This window comes from Zonotrichia leucophrys, unplaced genomic scaffold (assembly GCF_028769735.1).
Source record: "Zonotrichia leucophrys gambelii isolate GWCS_2022_RI unplaced genomic scaffold, RI_Zleu_2.0 Scaffold_363_52118, whole genome shotgun sequence".
Lineage (NCBI taxonomy): Eukaryota > Metazoa > Chordata > Aves > Passeriformes > Passerellidae > Zonotrichia > Zonotrichia leucophrys.
The window spans coordinates 1-19757 of NW_026992568.1; the positions used below are offsets into that span (position 1 = coordinate 1).

Sequence of the window (19757 nt, forward strand, 5' to 3'; positions counted from 1 at the left end):
CTAAAAGAGCCCCAAAACTGAAATAAAACCCCCAAACCTGTGGATTTTCCCCTACTCATGAACTGGCTGTTGCACTAAAAGAGCCCCAAAACTGAAATAAAAACCCCAAAACTGAAATAAAAACCCCAAAACTGAAATAAAAACCCCAAACCTGTGGATTTTCCCCTACTCACGAACTGGCTGTTGCACTAAAAACAGCCCCAAAACTGAAATAAAAACCCCAAAACTGAAATAAAAACCCCAAAACTGAAATAAAACCCCCAAAACTAAAATAAAAACCCCAAACCTGTGGATTTTTCCCCTACTCATGAACTAGCTGTTGAACTAAAAGAGCCCGAAAACTGAATAAAAACCCCAAAACTGAAATAAAAACCCCAAACCTGTGGATTTTCCCCTACTCACGAACTGGCTCTTGCACTAAAAACCCCAAAACTGAAATAAAACCCCCAAAACTGTGATTTCCCCTACTCACGAACTGGCTGTTGCTGTGGCTGCGGCGCAGCCTCATGGTCATCTTGGTGCAGGGCTCGGGGCTGTGGCGCAGCTCGTCCCGAGCCCCCCCCGGGGAAATTGGGGACCCCCGGGGCTCCCCCGGAGGCTCCTCCTTCACCACCACCGTGGGGGGGCACTCGGGGCCGTCCTTGTCTGTGGGGAGGGGGGAAATGGGGGTTAACGGGGGGTTTGGGGGTCACAGGGCAATTGGGGGTTAACGGGGGGTTTGGGGGTGACAGGACAATTGGGGGTTAACGGGGGTTTGGGGGTGACAGGACAATTGGGGGTTAACGGGGGGTTTGGGGGTCACAGTGCAATTGGGGGTTAAGGGGGGGTTTGGGGGTGACAGAGCAATTGGGGGTTAACGGGGGGTTTGGGGGTGACAGGGTAATTGGGGGTACTGGGGGGTTTGGGGTGACAGGGCAATTGGGGGTACAGGGAGGTTTGGGGGGACAGGGCAATTGGGGGTTAATGGGGGGTTTGGGGGTGACAGGGTAATGGGGGTTAACGGGGGGTTTGGGGGTCACAGAGCAATTGGGGGTTAAGGGGGTTTTGGGGGTGACAGGGCAATTGGGGGTTAAGGGGGGTTGGGGGGTGACAGAGCAATTGGGGGTACTGGGAGGTTTGGGGGTGACAGGGCAATTGGGGGTACTGGGGTTTGGGGGTGACAGGGCAATTGGGGGTTAAGGGGGTTTTGGGGGTGACAGGGCAATTGGGGGTTAAAGGGGGGTTTGGGGGTGACAGGGCAATTGGGGGTTAATGGGGGTTTGGGGGTGACAGGGCAATTGGGGTACTGGGAGGTTTGGGGGTGACAGGGCAATTGGGGGTTAATGGGGGTTTGGGGGTGCTGAACTATTGGGGGTTCACGGGGGTTTGGGGGGTGACAGGACAATTGGGGGTTAATGGGGGGTTTGGGGGTGCTGAACTATTGGGGGTTAAGGGGGGTTTGGGGGTGACAGGACAATTGGGGGTTAAGGGGGGTTTGGGGGTGACAGGGCAATTGGGGGTTAATGGGGGGTTTGGGGGTGACAGGGCAATTGGGGGTACAGGGAGGTTTGGGGGTGACAGGGCAATGGGGGTTAACAGGGGGTTTGGGGGTGACAGGGCAATTGGGGGTTAAGGGGGGTTTGGGGGTGACAGGGCAATTGGGGGTACTGGGAGGTTTGGGGGTGACAGGGCAATTGGGGGTTAAGGGGGGTTTGGGGTGACAGGGCAATTGGGGGTACTGGGAGGTTTGGGGTCACAGGGCAATTGGGGGTACTGGGAGGTTTGGGGGTGACAGGGCAATTGGGGGTTAAAGGGGGGTTTGGGGGTGACAGGGCAATTGGGGGTTAACGGGGGGTTTGGGGGTGACAGGGCAATTGGGGGTTCACGAGGGGTTTGGGGGTGACAGAGCAATTGGGGGTTAATGGGGGGTTTGGGGGTGACAGGACAATTGGGGGTTAACGGGGGGTTTGGGGGTCACAGGGCAATTGGGGGTTAACAGGGGGTTTGGGGTCACAGGGCAATTGGGGGTACTGGGAGGTTTGGGGGTGACAGGGCAATTGGGGGTTTACGGGGGGTTTGGGGGTGACAGAGCAATTGGGGGTTAAGGGGGGTTTGGGGGTGACAGGGCATTGGGGGGTTAATGGGGGGTTTGGGGGTCACAGGGCAATTGGGGGTTAAGGGGGGGTTGGGGGGTGACAGGGCAATTGGGGGTTAATGGGAGGTTTGGGGGTGACAGGGTAATTGGGGGTTAAGGGGGGTTTGGGGGTGACAGAGCAATTGGGGGTTAAGGGGGGTTTGGGGGTGACAGGGCAATTGGGGGGTTAATGGGGGGTTTGGGGGTCACAGGACAATTGGGGGTTAAGGGGGGGTTTGGGGGTGACAGGGCAATTGGGGGTACTGGGAGGTTTGGGGGTGACAGGGTAATGGGGGCTAACGGGGGGTATGGGGTGACAGGGTAATTGGGGGTTAAGGGGGGTTTGGGGGTGACAGGGCAATTGGGGGTTTACTGGGGGTTTGGGGGTGCTGAATCATGGGGGGCTTAATGAACAATTGGGGGTTACTGGGAAATTTGGGGGTAACAGAACAATTAGGGGGTGCTGAACTATTGGGGGTTACTGGGAAATTTTGGGTAACAGAACAATTGGGAGGTGCTGAACAGCTGGGGGTTACTGGGAAATTTTGGGGGTAACAGAACAATTGGGAGGTGCTGAAGTATTGGGGGTTACTGGGAGATTTGGGGGTGCTCGACCATTGGGAGTTGCTGGACATTGGGGTTACTGGGAGATTGGGGGGTGCTGAACTATTGGGGTTACTGAGAGATTTGGGGATGCTGAAGCACTGGGGTTAGTGAGAGATTGGGGGTGCTGAATCATGGGGTTACTGGGAGATTGGGGGGTGCTGAGAGATTGGGGGGTGCTGAATCATGGGGTTACTGGGAGATTGGGGGTTACAGAACAATTGGGGGTTACTGGGAGGTTTGGGGGTAACAGAACAATTGGGGGGTGCTGAACCATGGGGGGTTACTGGGAGATTGGGGGGTGCTGAGAGATTGGGGGCGCTGAATCATGGGGGTTTGGAAGGTTGGGGGCTGCAGAATTGGGGTTACTGAGAGATTGGGGGGTGCTGAATCATGGGGGTGTTACTGGGAGATTGGGGGGCGCTGAACTATTGGGGGTTACTGTGAGATTTGGGGGTGCTGAATCACGGGGGGGTACTGGGTGGCTGAATTATTTGGGGTTACTGGGAGATTGGGGGTGCTGAACCATGGAGGGGTTAATGAGAGATTGGAGGGTGCTGAACAATTGGGGGTTACTGGGAGATTTGGGGGTGCTGAATCACGGGGGGGTACTGGGTGGCTGAACCATGGAGGGGTTAATGAGAGATTGGGGGGTGCTGAACAATTGGGGGTTACTGGGAGATTTGGGGGTGCTCAACCATTGGGAGTTATTGGGACATTGGGGTTACTGGGAGCAATTGGGGGGTGCTGAACCATGGAGGGGTAACTGGGAGATTTGGGGTGCTGAATCGGTGGGGTTAGTTAGAGATTGGGGGTCCTGAATCGGGGGGGTTTACTGAGAGATTTGGAGGTGTTGAAGCATTGGGGGTACTGAGAGATTTGGGGGTGCTGAACTATTTGGGGGTTAGTGAGAGATTGAGGGATTACAGAACAATTGGGAGGTTACTGAACTATTGGGGGGTGCTGAACCATTAGGGGGGGTGGGGGGTTACAGAACAGCTGGGGGAGTTCTGAATTATTTGGAAGTTATTGAACCATTGTGGGGTTATTGAACAGCTGGGAAAAGGGACCTGAAAAACGGGAGGGGGTGTCAAAAGAATGGGAGGGGGCAAAAGGACTGGAAGGAAAAAGGGGTTCCCTAAAGAACTGGAAGGAAAGGGGGTCCCTGAAGAACTGGGGGGAAAAGGGGGTCCCTAAAGAACTGGAAGGAAAAGGGGTTCCTAAAGAACTGGAAGGAAAAAGGGGTTCCTAAAGAACTGGAAGGAAAAGGGGTCCCTAAAGAACTGGAAGGAAAAGGGGTCCCTAAAGAACTGGAAGGAAAAAGGGGGTCCCTAAAGAACTGGAAGGAAAAGGGGTTCCTAAAGAACTGGATGGAAAAGGGGTTCCTAAAAAACTGGAAGGAAAAGGGGATCCTAAAGAACTGGAAGGAAAAGGGGTTCCTAAAGAACTGGGGGTAAAAGGGGTCCCTAAAGAACTGGAAGGAAAAAGGGGGTTCCTAAAGAACTGGAAGGAAAAGGGGGGGTCCCTAAAGAACTGGAAGGAAAAAGGGGTTCCTAAAGAACTGGAAGGAAAAAGGGGGTCCCTAAAGAACTGGAAGGAAAGGGGTTCCTAAAGAACTGGAAGGAAAAAGGGTTCCTAAAGAACTGGAAGGAAAGGGGTTCCCTAAAGAACTGGAAGGAAAAGGGGTTCCTAAAGAACTGGAAGGAAAAGGGGGGTCCCTAAAGAACTGGGGGGAAAAGGGGTTCCTAAAGAACTGGAAGGAAAAGGGGGGTCCCTAAAGAACTGGAAGGAAAAGGGGTTCCTAAAGAACTGGAAGGAAAAAGGGGGTCCCTAAAGAACTGGAAGGAAAAGGGGGGGTCCCTAAAGAACTGGAAGGAAAAAGGGGGGTCCCTAAAGAACTGGAAGGAAAAGGGGTCCCTAAAGAACTGGAAGGAAAAGGGGGTCCCTGAAGAACTGGGGGGAAAAGGGGTCCCTAAAGAACTGGAAGGAAAAAGGGGGTCCCTGAAGAACTGGGGGGAAAAGGGGTCCCTAAAGAACTGGAAGGGAAAGGGGTTCCTAAAGAACTGGACGGAAAAGGGGGGTCCCTAAAGAACTGGAAGGAAAAGGGGTCCCTGAAGAACTGGAAGGAAAAGGGGTTCCTAAAAAACTGGAAGGAAAAGGGGTTCCTAAAAAACTGGAAGGAAAAAGGGAGTCCCTAAAGAACTGGAAGGAAAGGGGGTCCCTAAAGAACTGGAAGGAAAAGAGGGGTCCCTAAAGAACTGGGGGGAAAAGGGGGGGTCCCTAAAGAACTGGAAGGAAAAGGGGGGTCCCTAAAGAACTGGAAGGAAAAGGGGTCCCTAAAGAACTGGAAGGAAAAGGGGTCCCTAAAGAACTGGAAGGAAAAGGGGTCCCTGAAGAACTGGAAGGAAAAAGGGGGTCCCTAAAGAACTGGAAGGAAAAGGGGGGTCCTCAAAGAACTGGGGGGAAAAGGGGTCCCTAAAGACTGGGAGGGGGGTGTCTGTCCCACAACAGAGAAGTCTGTCCATAAGTAAGTGGGGAGAGAAGGTTCCTAAAGAATTGAAAAGGGGAGACCCCATAAAACCTGTGGGTGTGGGAAGGCATCCCAAAAGAATGAGGAGAGGTGTGAAACTCTGGGTGGTGTGACCCAAAAGAGAGAGAGGAGATGAAGGAAAGAGGGTCCCTGAAGAACCCCAAAGAATTTGGGGACACCCCAAACAAACTGTGAGCAAAGAGGCTCCCACAAGAACGCCAGAAGGAATAAAAAAGATCCCCAAAAAAACCACAGAGGCTCCCAGAAAGATTTAAGAAGTCCCAACCACCCCTGCACCCCCACATGAGGATGGGGGATCCCCAATACCTTTCTTCCTCATGGTCTTATCCTTGGCCACCAGCCCCAAACCCAACATTTTGGGCCCGGCCCCGTAAATCTGCAGCTTCTTCAGCTCGGGGTTCTTTTCGATGTCCTCCTCCGTGGGCTCGGGCTGCGGGACAGTGACATCAGGGGGGGATGTGGGGATGCCAGGAGGGATTTTGGGGTGATTTAGGAGGGTTTAGGGGTGCCCACCTCCTGCTGCAGGCGCTTGGCACGCCGGCCGTAGCTGTTGAACTTGGAGGGCTGCACGGACTGGCGCAGGGGGATGCTGTGCGGTTTGTACTCCCTGTCCTTCTCCTCGCTCTCAAAGGGCCGCGCGTGGCACTGCTGGAGGATGGGGGGGACCCTCAGCGCGGCCTGGGGTGCCCCCCAAAGCCCTCCCCGAGGCCCTGCACTCACCACCAGGTTGGCCCCGGACTGGTACATCTCGTAGGGGTAGATGATGCGCTCGTAGTGCGCCCGCAGCAGCGAGCCGATGTTCTTGCCCGACGGGTACGAGAGGCGCTGGGCCACCCGCGCCCACCGGCGGTCCTTGCAGATGGCCTCGTAGCCACCCTCCTCCATCACCACCTGGGAGAGGGGACACAGGGCTCAGGGACAGCCAGGGACACCCCAGAGTCACCCCTGGGTCCTTGCAGATGGCCTCGTAGCCACCCTCCTCCATCACCACCTGGGAGAGGGGACACAGGGCTCAGGGACAGCCAGGGACAGCCAGGGACACACAGGGACAGCCAGGGACAGCCCAGGGACACCCGCGCCCACCGGCGGTCCTTGCAGGTGGCCTCACAGCCACCCTCCTCCATCCCCACCTGAGAGGGGACAGTGCTCAGGGACAGCCAGGGACAGCCCAGGGATAGCCAGGGACAGCCAGGGACACACAGGGACAGCCCAGGGACACCTCTGGTCCTTGCAGATGGCCTCACAGCCACCCTCCTCCATCACCACCTGGGAGAGGGGACACAGGGCTCAGGGACACACAGGGACACCCCAGAGTCACCCTTGGGTCCTTGCAGGTGGCCTCGTAGCCACCCTCCTCCATCACCACCTGGGAGGGGACACAGGGCTCAGGGACACCCAGGGACAGCCAGGGACAGCCCAGGAACAATCAGGGACACCCCAGAGCCACCCTAAGTCCTTGCAGGTGGCCTCGTGGTCACCCTCCTCCATCACCATCTGGGAGAGGGGACAGTGCTCAATGACAGCCAGTGACACACAGGGACACCCCAGAGCCACTCTAAGTCCTTGCAGATGGCCTCATAGTCACCCTCCTCCATCACCGCCTGAGAGGGGACAGTGCTCAGGGACAGCCAGGGACAGCCAGGGACACACAGGGACAGCCCAGGGACACCTCTGGTCCTTGCAGGTGGCCTCACAGCCATCCTCCTCCATCACCACCTGGGAGGGGACAGTGCTCAGGGACAGCCAGGGACAGCCAGGGACACCCAGGAACTCCCCAAGCCAGCCAGGGATGGCCAGAGCCACCACTGGTCCTTGCAGGTGGCCTCATAGTCACCCTCCTCCATCACCACCTGGGAGAGGGGACAGTGTGCTCAGGTACAGCCCAGAGACACCCAGGGACAGTCAGGGTCACACAGGGCCACCTGCGCCCACCGGCGGCCCTTGCAGATGGCCTCAGTGCCACCCTCCTGCATCACCACCTGAGAGAGGGGACACTGTGCCCAGGGACAGCCCAGGGACACCTCTGGTCCTTGCAGGTGGCCTCATAGTCACCCTCCTCCATCACCACCTGGGAGAGGGGACAGTGTGCTCAGGGACAGCCAGGGACACCCAGGGTCACACAGGGCCACCCGTGCCCACCCGCAGTCCTTGCAGATGGCCTCAGTGCCACCCTCCTCCATCACCACCTGAGAGAGGGGACACTGTGCTCAGGGACAGCCCAGAGTCACCCAGGGACACCTCTGGTCCTTGTAGATGGCCTCACAGCCACCCTTCTCTATCATCTGCTGAGAGGGGACAGTGCTCAGGGACACCCAGGGACAGCCAGGGTCACACAGGGCCACCCATGCCCACTGCCGGTCCTTGAGATGGCCTTGTAGCCACCCTCCTCCATCACCTCCTGTGAGGGGACACTGAGCACTCAATGACACCACAGGGACAGCCAGAGCCACTCACAGCCACCCCAGGGACACCCACAGCCACCCCCAGTCCTTGCAGGTGGCCTCGTAGTCACCCTCCTCAATCGTCACCTGAGAGGGGACAGCAAGCACTCAGGGACACCACAGAGCCACCCAGGGACACTCCCAGTCCTAGCAGGTGGCCTCGCAGCCACCTTCCTCCATCACCTCCTGTGAGGGGACACTGAGCACTGAGGGACACCCCAGAGACACCCAGGGACACCCACAGCCACCCGCAGTCCTTGCAGATGACCTCACAGCCACCTTCCTCCATCACCACCTGGGAGGGGACACAGCACTGAGGGACACCCCAGAGACACCCAGGGCCACCCCTGGTCCTTGCAGGTGGCCTCACAGCCACCATCCTCCATCACCACCCATGAGGGGACACTGAGCACTCAGGGACAGCCCCAGGACACCCAGGGACAGTCAGAGCCACCCAGAGCCACCCACAGCCACCCGCAGTCCTTGCAGGTGGCCTCGTAGCCACCCTCCTGCATCACCACCTGAGAGAGGGACACTGAGCACTCAGGGACAGCCCAGAGACACCTCTGGTCCTTGCAGATGGCCTCACAGCCACCCTTCTCTATCACCAGCTGAGAGGGGACACTGAGTGCTCAGGGACAACTCAGAGACACTCAGAGCCAGCCAGGGCCGCCCCAGAGCCACCCATGCCCACTGCCAGTCCTTGCAGGTGGCCTCAGCCACCTTCCTCCATCAACACCTGTGAGGGCACACTGAGCACTGAGGGACACCCCAGAGACACCCAGGGCCACCCCTGGTCTTTGCAGGTGGCCTCACAGCCACCCTCCTCCATCACCATCTGGGAGGGGACACTGAGCATTCAGGGACAGCCCAGGGACACCCCAGTGACACCCAGGAACAATCAGGGACACCCCAGAGCCACTCTCTAAGTCCTTGCAGGTGGCCTCGCAGTCACCCTCCTCCATCACTACCTGGGAGGGGACACAGGGCTCAGGGACAGCCCAGGGACAGTCAGAGCCACCCACAGCCACCCGCAGTCCTTGCAGGTGGCCTCAGCCACCTTCCTCCATCAACACCTGTGAGGGGACACTGAGCACTGAGGGACACCCCAGAGACACCCAGGGCCACCCCCAGTCTTTGCAGGTGGCCTCACAGCCACCCTCCTCCATAACCACCCATGAAGGGACACTGAGCACTCAGGGACAGCCCCAGGACACCCAGGGCCACCCCAGAGCCACCCATGCCCACCCCCAGTCCTTGCAGATGGCCTCAGCCACCCTCCTGCATCACCACCTGTGAGGGGACACAGAGCACTGAGGGACAGCCAGGGACACCCACAGCCACCCCCAGTCCTCGCAGGTGGCCTCAGCCACCTTCCACCATCACCACCTGGGAGGGGACACTGAGCACTGAGGGACACCCCAGAGCCACCCAGGGCCACCCCAGAGCCACCCAGGGCCACCACCAGTCCTTGCAGATGGCCTCGTAGCCACCTTCCTCCATCACCACCCATGAGGGGACACTGAGCACTCAGGGACTCCCCAGTGCCACCCCAGGGACAGTCAGAGCCACCCAGAGCCACCCGCAGTCCTTGCAGGTGGCCTCGTAGCCACCTTCCTGCATCACCGCCTGAGAGAGGGGACACTGAGCACTCAGGGACAGCCCAGAGACACCCAGGGACACCCCTGGTCCTTGCAGATGGCCTCACAGCCACCCTTCTCCATCACCAGCTGAGAGGGGACACTGAGTGCTCAGGGACACCTCAGAGACACTCAGAGCCAGCCAGGGCCACCCCAGAGCCACCCATGCCCACTACCAGTCCTTGCAGATGGCCTCGTAGCCACCCTCCTCCATCACCACCTTAGAGAGGGGACAGTGCTCAGGGACACCATAGGGGTCGGCCAAGGCCACCCCAAGCCAGCCAGGGCCGTCCCAGAGCCACCTGCAGTCCTTGCAGATGGCCTCGTAGCCACCCTCCTCCATCACCACCTGGGAGGGGACACTGAGCACTCAGGGACAGCCAGGGACACCCAGGAACAATCAGGGACACCCCAGAGCCACTCTAAGTCCTTGCAGATGGCCTCGTAGCCACCTCCTCCATCACCACCTGGGAGAGGGGACAGTGTGCTCAGTTACAGCCAGGGACACCCAGGGACACCCAGGGACAGCCCAGGGACAGCCCAGGGACAGCCCAGGGACAGCCAGGGACACACAGGGCCACCCGTGCCCACCCGCAGTCCTTGCAGGTGGCCTTGTAGCCACCCTCCTCCATCACCACCTGGGAGGGGACACAGGGCTCAGGGACAGCCCAGGGACAGTCAGAGCCAGCCAGAGTCACCCACAGCCACCCGCAGTCCTTGCAGGTGGCCTCCTAGCCACCTTCCTCCATCACCTCCTGTGAGGGGACACTGAGCACTCAGGGACAGCCCAGGGACACCTCTGGTCCTTGCAGATGGCCTCACAGCCACCCTTCTCTATCACCACCTGAGAGGGGACACTGAGCGTTCAGGGACAGCCCAGAGACACCCAGGGACACCCAGAGCCACCCACAGCCACCCGCAGTCCTTGCAGGTGGCCTCGTAGCCACCCTCCTCCATCACCACCTGGGAGGGGACACAGGGCTCAGGGACAGCCAGGGACAGCCAGAGCCACCCGCTAGTCCTTGCAGGTGGCCTCATAGCCACCCTCCTCCATCACCACCTGGGAGGGGACACAGGGCTCAGGGACAGCCCAGGGACAGTCAGAGCCAGCCAGAGCCACCCACAGCCACCCGCAGTCCTTGCAGGTGGCCTTGTAGCCACCTTCCTCCATCACCTCCTGTGAGGGGACACTGAGCACTCAATGACACCACAGGGACAGCCAGAGCCACTCACAGCCACCCCAGGGACACCCACAGCCACCCCCAGTCCTTGCAGATGGCCTCACAGCCACCTTCCACCATCACCACCTGGGAGGGGACACTGTGCCCAGGGACAGCCCAGGGACACCTCTGGTCCTTGCAGATGGCCTCACAGCCACCCTTCTCTATCACCAGCTGAGAGAGGACACTGAGTGTTCAGGGACACCTCAGAGACACTCAGAGCCAGCCAGGGCCACCCCAGAGCCACCCATGCCCACTGCCAGTCCTTGCAGATGGCCTCGTAGCCACCCTCCTCCATCACCACCTTAGAGAGGGGACACAGTGCTCAGGGACACCATAGGGGTCGGCCAAGGCCACCCCAAGCCAGCCAGGGCCGCCCCAGAGCCACCACTGGTCCTTGCAGATGGCCTCGTAGCCACCCTCCTCCATCACCACCTGGGAGAGGGGACAGTGTTCAGGGACAGCCAGGGACAGCCCAGTGACACCCAGGAACAATCAGGGACACCCCAGAGCCACCCTAAGTCCTTGCAGGTGGCCTCGTGGTCACCCTCTTTCATCCCCACCTGGGAGGGGACACAGGGCTCAGGGACAGCCAGGGACAGCCAGGGACAGCCAGGGACAGCCAGGGACAGCCCAGGGACACCCAGGGTCACACAGGGCCACCCGTGCCCACCCGCAGTCCTTGCAGATGGCCTCAGTGCCACCCTCCTCCATCACCACCTGGGAGAGGGGACACAGTGCTAAGGGACAGCCCAGGGACAGTCAGAGCCAGCCAGAGCCACCCACAGCCACCCGCAGTCCTTGCAGGTGGCCTCGTAGCCACCTTCCTCCATCACCTCCTGGGAGGGGACACTGAGCACTCAATGACACCACAGGGACAGCCAGAGCCACTCACAGCCACCCCAGGGACACACAGAGCCACCCCCAGTCCTTGCAGGTGGCCTCAGCCACCTTCCTCCATCAACACCTGTGAGGGGACACTGAGCACTGAGGGACACCCCAGGGCCACCCCTGGTCCTTGCAGGTGGCCTCACAGCCACCATCCTCCATCACCACCCATGAGGGGACACTGAGCACTCACGGACTCTCCAGGGCCACCCCAGTGCCACCCCAGTGCCACCCCAGAGTCATCCAGAGCCACCTGTGCCCATGGCTGGTACTTGTACCCCCCCTCTTCCATCACCAACCATGAGGGGACGCTGAGCACCCTGGGTCACCCAGGGCCACCCCAGAGCCACCCATGGTCACCCAGGGCCACCCCAGAGACACCTGTGCCCATGGGTGACACTTGTACCCCCCACCTTCCATCACCACCACTGAGTTCTCCAGAACTGGGCACAGTTCCCCCTAAATGGGGACAGCACCCCCTAAATGGGGATGTCACCCCAAAAATGGGAATGTCACCCCCTAAATGGGGATGTCACCCCCTAAATGGGGACATCACCCCCTACATGGGGACAGCACCCCCTGAATGGGGATGACACCCCAAAAACGGGGATGTCACCCCAAAAATGGGGACAGCAGCCCCTGAATGGGGACGTCACCCTCTAAATAGGGATGTCACCCCCTGGATGGGGATGTCACCCCCTAAATGGGGACAGCACCCCCTAAATGGGGACACCACCCCCTAAATGGAGATGTCACCCCCATAAATGGGGACAGCAACCCCTAAATGGGGACAGCAACCCAAAAATGGGAATGTCACCCCCTAAATGGGGATGTCACCCCAAAAATGGGGACGCCACCCCCTAGATGGGGACAGCACCCCCTAAATGGCAATGCCACCCCCTAAATGGGGACGCCACCCCCTAAATGGGGACGTCACCCCCTAAATGGGGACGTCACCCCCTACATGGGGACAGCACCCCCTAAATGGGGACATCACCCCCTACATGGGGATGTCACCCCCTACATGGGGACATCATCCCAAACATGGGGATGTCACCCCTGGATGGGGACATCACCCCCTACATGGGGACAGCACCCCTAAATGGGGACATCACACCAATAAATGGGGACTGCACCCCAAAAATGGGGACAGCACCCCCTAAATGGGGACAGCACCCCCTAAATGGGGACGTCACCCCAAAAATGGGGATGTCACCCCCTACATGGGGATGTCACCCCAAAAATGGGGACGCCACCCCCTAAATGGGGACGTCACCCCAAAAACGGGGACATCACACCAAAAATGGGGACAGCACCCCAAAAATGGGGACGTCACCCCCTGGATGGGGATGCTACCCCAAAAATGGGGACGGCACCCCAAAAACGGGGATGTCACCCCAAAAATGGGGACACCACCCCCTAAATGGGGACAGCACCCCAAAAACGGGGACGCCACCACCTAAAAGGGGACAGCACCCCCTAAATGGGGACATCACCCCAAAAACAGGGATGTCACCCCATAAATGGGGACAGCACCCCCTCAATGGGGATGACACCCCAAAAACGGGGATGTCACCCCAAAAATGGGGACAGCACCCCCTAAATGGGGACAGCACCCCCTGAATGGGGACGCCACCCCAAAAATGGGGACAGCACCCAGCACCCCCTGGATGGCGACGCCACCCCAAAAACGGGGACGTCACCCCATAAATGGGGACGTCACCCCCTAAATGGGGACGTCACCCCCTAAATGGGGACATCTCCTCCATGGGGCAGTGAACTCCTCTAAAACCAAACATTTCCCTCTCACAGAAGTAATTCATTCTAATTAGAAATACTCACCCAGAAAAAACAGAAATATTCTCCCACAGAATTAACCCCCCCCAAATAGAGAAATATCTTCCAAAATAACAAAATATTTCCCCAAAACCACAATTCCTAAATGGGAAAATTAAATTAAATTCCTAAATGGGAAAATACCCTCAAGGAGGGCAATTAACCCCCCCAAATGAGAAAATGTCTCCATGGGGGGAATTAATCCCCCAATAAAAAATGAACCCCCAGAGGAACAATCACACCCACAGTTCAGAAGACACCCCAAAATTTGGGGAATTTACACCCAAAAAAGGAAAATCCTCCCCCCAGGACTATTGGGGGGCACCTTCATCATCCTCACCCCCAGGTGAGACCCCCAGGCAGGTCTGGGGGTCCCCATTTTGCCCCCCCAGATCTGAAAACACCCCTAATTTTAACTTTAATTTTCCCAAATTTTGGGGGAATTAACCCCCAAAATAACAAAATATCCCCCCCTAGGAAACAATCACCACTGGGGGGGCACCTTCCTCATCCTCACCCCCAGGTGTGACCCCCCCAGGGATGTTTGGGGGTCCCCATTTTGCCCCCCCCTCACCTTGCTGAGGCTGTAGAGGTCGAGGATTCGCCGCTCCACGTTGGGAATTTTGAGGGAGGAGCCCTGGATCTCCCAGAATTTGGCGATCTGGTCCAGGTAGTTGAGCTTCACCCGTGTCTGAGCCTGCGGGGGGAGCAAATTGGGGGGGCACAGATGGGGGTGAGACCCCAAAATCAGCCCCCAAAGCCCCCCCCGGGTCCCCCCCATGCCGCCCCTCTCACCTCCAGCTCGTTGAGCCGCTGGATGCGGGGCGTGAACCTGAAGTTGTCGACCTCGACAGCAAAGGGGGGCTGCCAGTCCTGGGGGGGCAAAGGGGGGGTCAGGGACGGACAGACGGACACACTGACCCGGGGGGGGGCAGCAGCCATGGACCAGCCAGGGTGGTACAGACAGGGCAGCACTGGGAGATCCATAGGGGAAAAGGGGGAATGAACCCCAAATTCGGGGGGGAATAAACCTCAGATTTGGGGGAAATAAACCTCAAATTCAGGGGGAATAAACCTCAAATTCAGGTGGAATAAACCTCAGATTTGTGGGAAATAAACCTCAAATTCAGGGGAAATACAACCCGAATTCGAGGGGAATAAACCACACATTCAGGGGGAATAAACCCCAAATTTGGGGGGAATAAACCCCAAATTCAGGTGGAATAAACCCCAAATTTGGGGGGAATAAACCCCAGATTTGAGGGGAATAAACCCCAAATTGAGGGGGAATAAACTCCAAATTCAGGAGGAATACACCCCAAATTCAGGGGGAATAACCCCCACATTTGGGGCAAATAAACCCCATATCTGGGGGGAATAAACCCCAAATATGGGTGGGTATAAACCCCAAATATGGGGGGAATAAACACCAATTTCAGGGGGAATAAACCTCAAATTTGGGGGGCATAAACCCAAAATTTGGGGGGAATAAACCCCAAATTCAGGAGGAATAAACCCCAAATTCGAAGGGAATAAACCCTAAATTTGGGGGGGGGTCAGCAGCAATGCCCCCTCCCCAGTCCAGCATGGGCAGGGAGAACACACAGCCCAAATTTGGGGGGCACAGAGAACACACAGCTCAAATTTGAGGGCACAGAGAAAATACAACTCAAATCTGGGGGGTCCAAATCTGGGGGGCACAGAGAACACACAGCCCAAATTTGGGGGGCACAGAGAACACACAGTTCAAATTAGGAGGGCAAATTTGGGGTACGCAGCTCAAATTTGGGGGGTACAGAGAACACACAGCCCAAATTTGGGGGACCCAGAGAACACACAGCTCAAATTTGGGGGGCACACAGAAAATACAGCTCAAATCTGGGGGGCCCAAATTTGGGGGGCACAGATAACACACAGCCCAAATTTGGGGCACGTAGCTCAAATTTGGGGGGCACACAGAAAATACAGCCCAAATTTGGGGCACACAGCTCAAATTTGGGGGGGCACAGAGAACACATAGCTCAAATTTGAGGGGCAGGGGGGTCAGCAGCCATGGTCCCCCCAGTCTTGCATAGGCAAGAAGAAAGTTGGAGGGCACAGTTCAAATTTGGGGGGCACAGAGAACACACAGCCCAAATTTGGGGGGCATTTTTGGGGCACACAGCCCAAATTTGGGGGGCTCAGAGAACACACAGCCCAAATTTGGGGGGCAAATTTGAGACACGCAGCCCAAATTTGGGGGGCACAGAACACACAGCCCAAATTTGGGGGGCAAATTTGAGACACACAGCCCAAATTTGGGGGGCACAGAGAACACACAGCCCAAATTTGGGGGGCACAGAGAACACACAGCCCAAATTTGGGGGGCACACAGCCCAAATTTGGGGGGCACAGAGAACACACAGCCCAAATTTGGGGGGCAAATTTGAGACACACAGCCCAAATTTGGGGGGCACAGAGAACACACAGCCCAAATTTGGGGGGCACACAGCCCAAATTTGGGGGGCACAGAGAACACACAGCCCAAATTTGGGGGGCAAATTTGAGACACACAGCCCAAATTTGGGGGACAGGGGGGTCAGCGGCCATGGCCCCCCCAGTCCTACAGGGGTAAAGAGAAATTTGTGGGGGCACAGAGAACACACAGCCCAAATTTGGGGGGCATAGAGAACACACAGCTCAAAATTAAGGGGGGCAAATTTGAGACACACAGCCCAAATTTGGGGGGGCAGGGGGTTCAGCAACCATGTTCCCCCCAGTCTTGTAGATGCAAGGAGAAATTTGGGGGGGGGGGCACAAAGAACACACAGCCCAAATTTGGGGGGTTCAGCACCCACAGGAAGCTCAGCCCCGCTGAACCCCAGGTTTAAAGCGGGGGTGTCCCACCCCAAATCCCGGCTCTCCCCGTGCCCCCCCCCGCACCGAGGGCCACCCCCGCACCCCCATTGGCGGGGGGGGGGGACACACCGGGGGTGCCCCGCGGGGCCGGTGACGCCAGCCCGGCCCAGCACGGCCCGGCCCGGCCCTCCCGGAAGCCTCTCCCTCACCGAGCAGCGGGGACCGGCTCAGCCTGTGCCCCCCCACACACCCACCAGGACCCCCCCAAACCGGCCGCGGGCACAAAGGGACCCCCACAGGGCGGGGAGAGAGCGAGACCCCCCCCCCCCCCCAAAAACAGGAAACCAGCCGGGAAATGAGGGAGGGGGGGCGCAGCGCGGTGGGTGCGGATTGGGGAGGGGGGGGTTCAGCCGCCTCCTGCCCCCCCCGGTGCCCCCCCCGGTTCTCCCCAATGCCGGGGGTCGATGCCCGAGCCGGGCCCCCCCCCCGGGAGCGGCCGGACCCCCCCGCGGCCGCAGACAAAGGCTCGGCGCTGGCGCCATATTGGCCGTGGCACTGTTGTTGTTGTGAGGCCGCGGGGGGGGCACCGGGACCCCCCCACGGAGCGGCTGGGGGGGCACCGAGACCCCCCCGGAACCCGCGGGGACACCCCCGGGTCTGCCCCCGATACGGGCATGGGGGGTCCTGGGGGATGGGGGGGGGGGGTCCTGAGCCCCCTCCCCCACCACGAGGTTTGGGCTGTGCGGGACCCCCAAAATCCGCCCCCCAAAATTCACCCCAAAATCCGGGACTCCCTCCCACACGCCCCCCTCCCCCCCCCGAGTTTACCCCTGAATGGGTGAGGGGGCATTTACACCCCCCCCCCGTGAGGATTTGCCCCCCCACATTTGGGTCACCCCTCCCCCCAAACCCATAACTGCCCCCCCCGGGGGCATTTTCCCCCCTCCAGGAATGCAGCAAGAACACTGAGGATTAATTACCACCCCTGGTGGGGGTCATTATCCCCCCCCTTAATTAGAAATTACTCTGGGGGGGAGGGGTAATTAATCCCTCCCCTAAATTAGAAATTACACCGGGGGGAGAAGAATGAACCCCCCCCCCAAGTGGGAATGTGCCACCCCATGGGGGCAATCAATCCCAACACAAAATATCTCCATAAATCCAATTATATCCTAAAATAGAAAATATTCACCCTTCCCCCTCAGGAAATAAACACACAAAATGGGGGAGGGGGGCAATTCCCACCCCCCAAATTCAGAAATGACCCCACCAAGGGGACAACTCTGTCCTGAGGGGGGGCACCGACCCCAACCCCACACCGAGGGACGCCGGGGAGAACCCCCAGCCCCTCCTGAGTCCCCACAGCGAGGGGATCCCCAAAACCCCCCCCGGAACCCCCCCCATACTCACGGCCGGGGGTCGGATTTTGCAGATTCCGCTTTTCTCGGCGATCGGGCGGATCTTGGCGATGTAACCCAGGGGGTCGCTGAACTCGGCCCAGCTGGGCTCGAACACGGGACACTCCGGGGGCGGCAAAAAGTCCTCGGGGGGCTCCGGTTCCGCCGCCAGCCACGGCGACCCCCACTCCCCGCGCTGCTCCGGGCCGGCCCCGCCGCCGCGGGTGCCCCCGAGGGGCCGCCGGGCCTTGTCCTCGGCTCCGGGCCGCTCCCCGCCGCCGCGGGCCCCGCGCTCCTCGGCGGCTTTGCGGGGGCTCCGCTCCTCGCCCGGGGGGCGCCCCGCGGCTCCTTTGCCGGGTCCCCCCCCGCCCTTAGCCCGCGGTTCTGCCCCGGTCCGGGGGGGCCGCGGGGCGCTCGCGGCCTTCTCGTCCCCCGCCGCTTTGGGGGGCGCGGCCGCCGGCCGGGGGGGCCCCGCGTCCCCGGAGGGCTCCGGGCCCCCCCACTCCGCGCCGCGGCCCCGCTTGGGCTCCTCGTCCCCGTCGGGCGGCGGCGGCGGCGGGGGGACCCACGGCGGGGACCCCCCCGGGCCGGGCCCCCACTCGGGCCAGCCGCCCCCTGCACGCTGCTGCTCCCCCTCCTCCATGCCTCGCACCGAGGGGAGCGGGGGGTTCCGGGGCTGCCCGCCGGGACCCCCTCAGGGGGCCATGGAGGCCCCGCCGCCCCCGCGCCGCCCCCTCACAGGCCGCGGGCCGCCCCCCCCGGCCCCGAGCCGCGGGGAAAGGGGTGTCAAGACAACGCCCGCGAGCTCCGCCGACCCGCCGACCCCTCCGCGGCCCCTGCGCCGCCTCTCCGGCCCGTCCAGCCCCGCCGCCCCGCGCTCCGCCCGCCTCACAGCCCAGGCCTGCCCGGTCCCCCCGGCCGGGCCGCCGCCGCCATCTTGGATCCTCCTCCTCCTGCCGCCCGCCCCCCGCCCGCGCGCACGCGCGCACTGCGCAGGCGCGGCCGCGCACGCCGCCCCGGGCGGTGTGATGAGTCCCGCGTGTCCTTCCGCCGCGGAACCGGAACGGGCGCCGAGCGCCGCCACAGCGCCGCCACCGCCGGCGAGGGCGGGAACAGGGAGAGGGGAAAACAGCACCGGAGCCTCCCCGCCGCGGTCCGGGTGGCGGGAGACGGTGTGGCGGGATGAGGGACGGAGAAATAGTCCCCAGGCTCCGCCCCGTTCGCAGCGGAGGGATCTGCGGCACCGCTCGCCTCCGCGGCTGGGTCAGCGGTGGGGCCGGGACTTGATGTGCACGTTTAAAGGGACACACGGCGCATGCGCGCCCGGCGGCCGCTGGGTGGGCGGGGTCACGCGGAGGGGCGGAGTTTGTTGATGCCACGCCCCTGTAGGTCACGCCTCTCCGTCCCTCCACGCCCTTCTCGAGACCCCCGGGACCCCCAGGGACCCTCATGGTTCCTATAGACCCCTAAGGACCGTCATGAATCCTATAGACCCCTATGGACTCTCAGGGACCCTCATGGATCCTATAGAGCTCCATGGACCCTATAGACCCCTATGCACCCCAGGGACCCTCATGGACCCTGTAGACCCCTATGGACTCCCCAGGACCCCCAGGGACCCTTATGGATACCTATAGACCCTCACCCAGATTGATTCCTGGGACTCCCATGGACCCCTTTAGCCCCAGGACCCCTATAACTCCCATAGCCTCCAGGACCTCTGTAGCCCCCATGGCCCCTATAGCCCCCAGGACTCCTACGGCCCCCATAGCTCCTCTAGTTCCCACAGACCCTATAGTTCCCAGGAGCCCTATAGCCCCCAGGACCCATTTAACCCCCATGGTCCCTATAGTCCCAACAACCCCTATAGCCCCCATGGTCCCCATGGCCCACACAGCCTCTCTAACTCCCAAGACCCCTATAGCTCCCAGGACCCCTATAACCCCCATAGTCCCCATAGCCCCCATAGCCTCTATAGCTTCCAGGACCCCTATAGCCCCCAGGACCCCTATAGTTCCCACAGTCCCTATAGCCCCCATGGCCCCTATAGCCCCCAGAACCCCCATAGCCCCATGATCCCTATAGCCCCCTTAGCCCCTATAGCCCCCACAGCCTCTATAACCCCAGGACCCCAATAGCCCCCATGTTCCATCCCCATAGCCCCCATCTACCCTACAGCCTCTATAACCCCCAGGACCTCTATAGCCTCCATGGTCCCTATAGCCATCAT

At 60.1% G+C, this 19757-nt stretch overlaps 1 protein-coding gene across 1 annotated transcript; it reads right to left on the reverse strand.

Moving 5' to 3' along the window:
• Positions 1–468: 468 nt before the first annotated feature.
• Positions 469–18483, reverse strand: LOC135441597 (lysine-specific demethylase 5C-like; the record flags this gene model as incomplete). The annotated part of the gene is made up of 7 exons (XM_064701157.1): positions 17541–18483; positions 14088–14165; positions 13867–13989; positions 5988–6158; positions 5781–5915; positions 5574–5697; positions 469–645 (listed from the first exon to the last, which is right to left on the reverse strand). Coding segments are annotated over exons 1-7 (1438 nt in total), but the record flags the coding sequence as incomplete, so codon positions are not given.
• Between the last annotated feature and the right edge of the window lie 1274 nt (positions 18484–19757).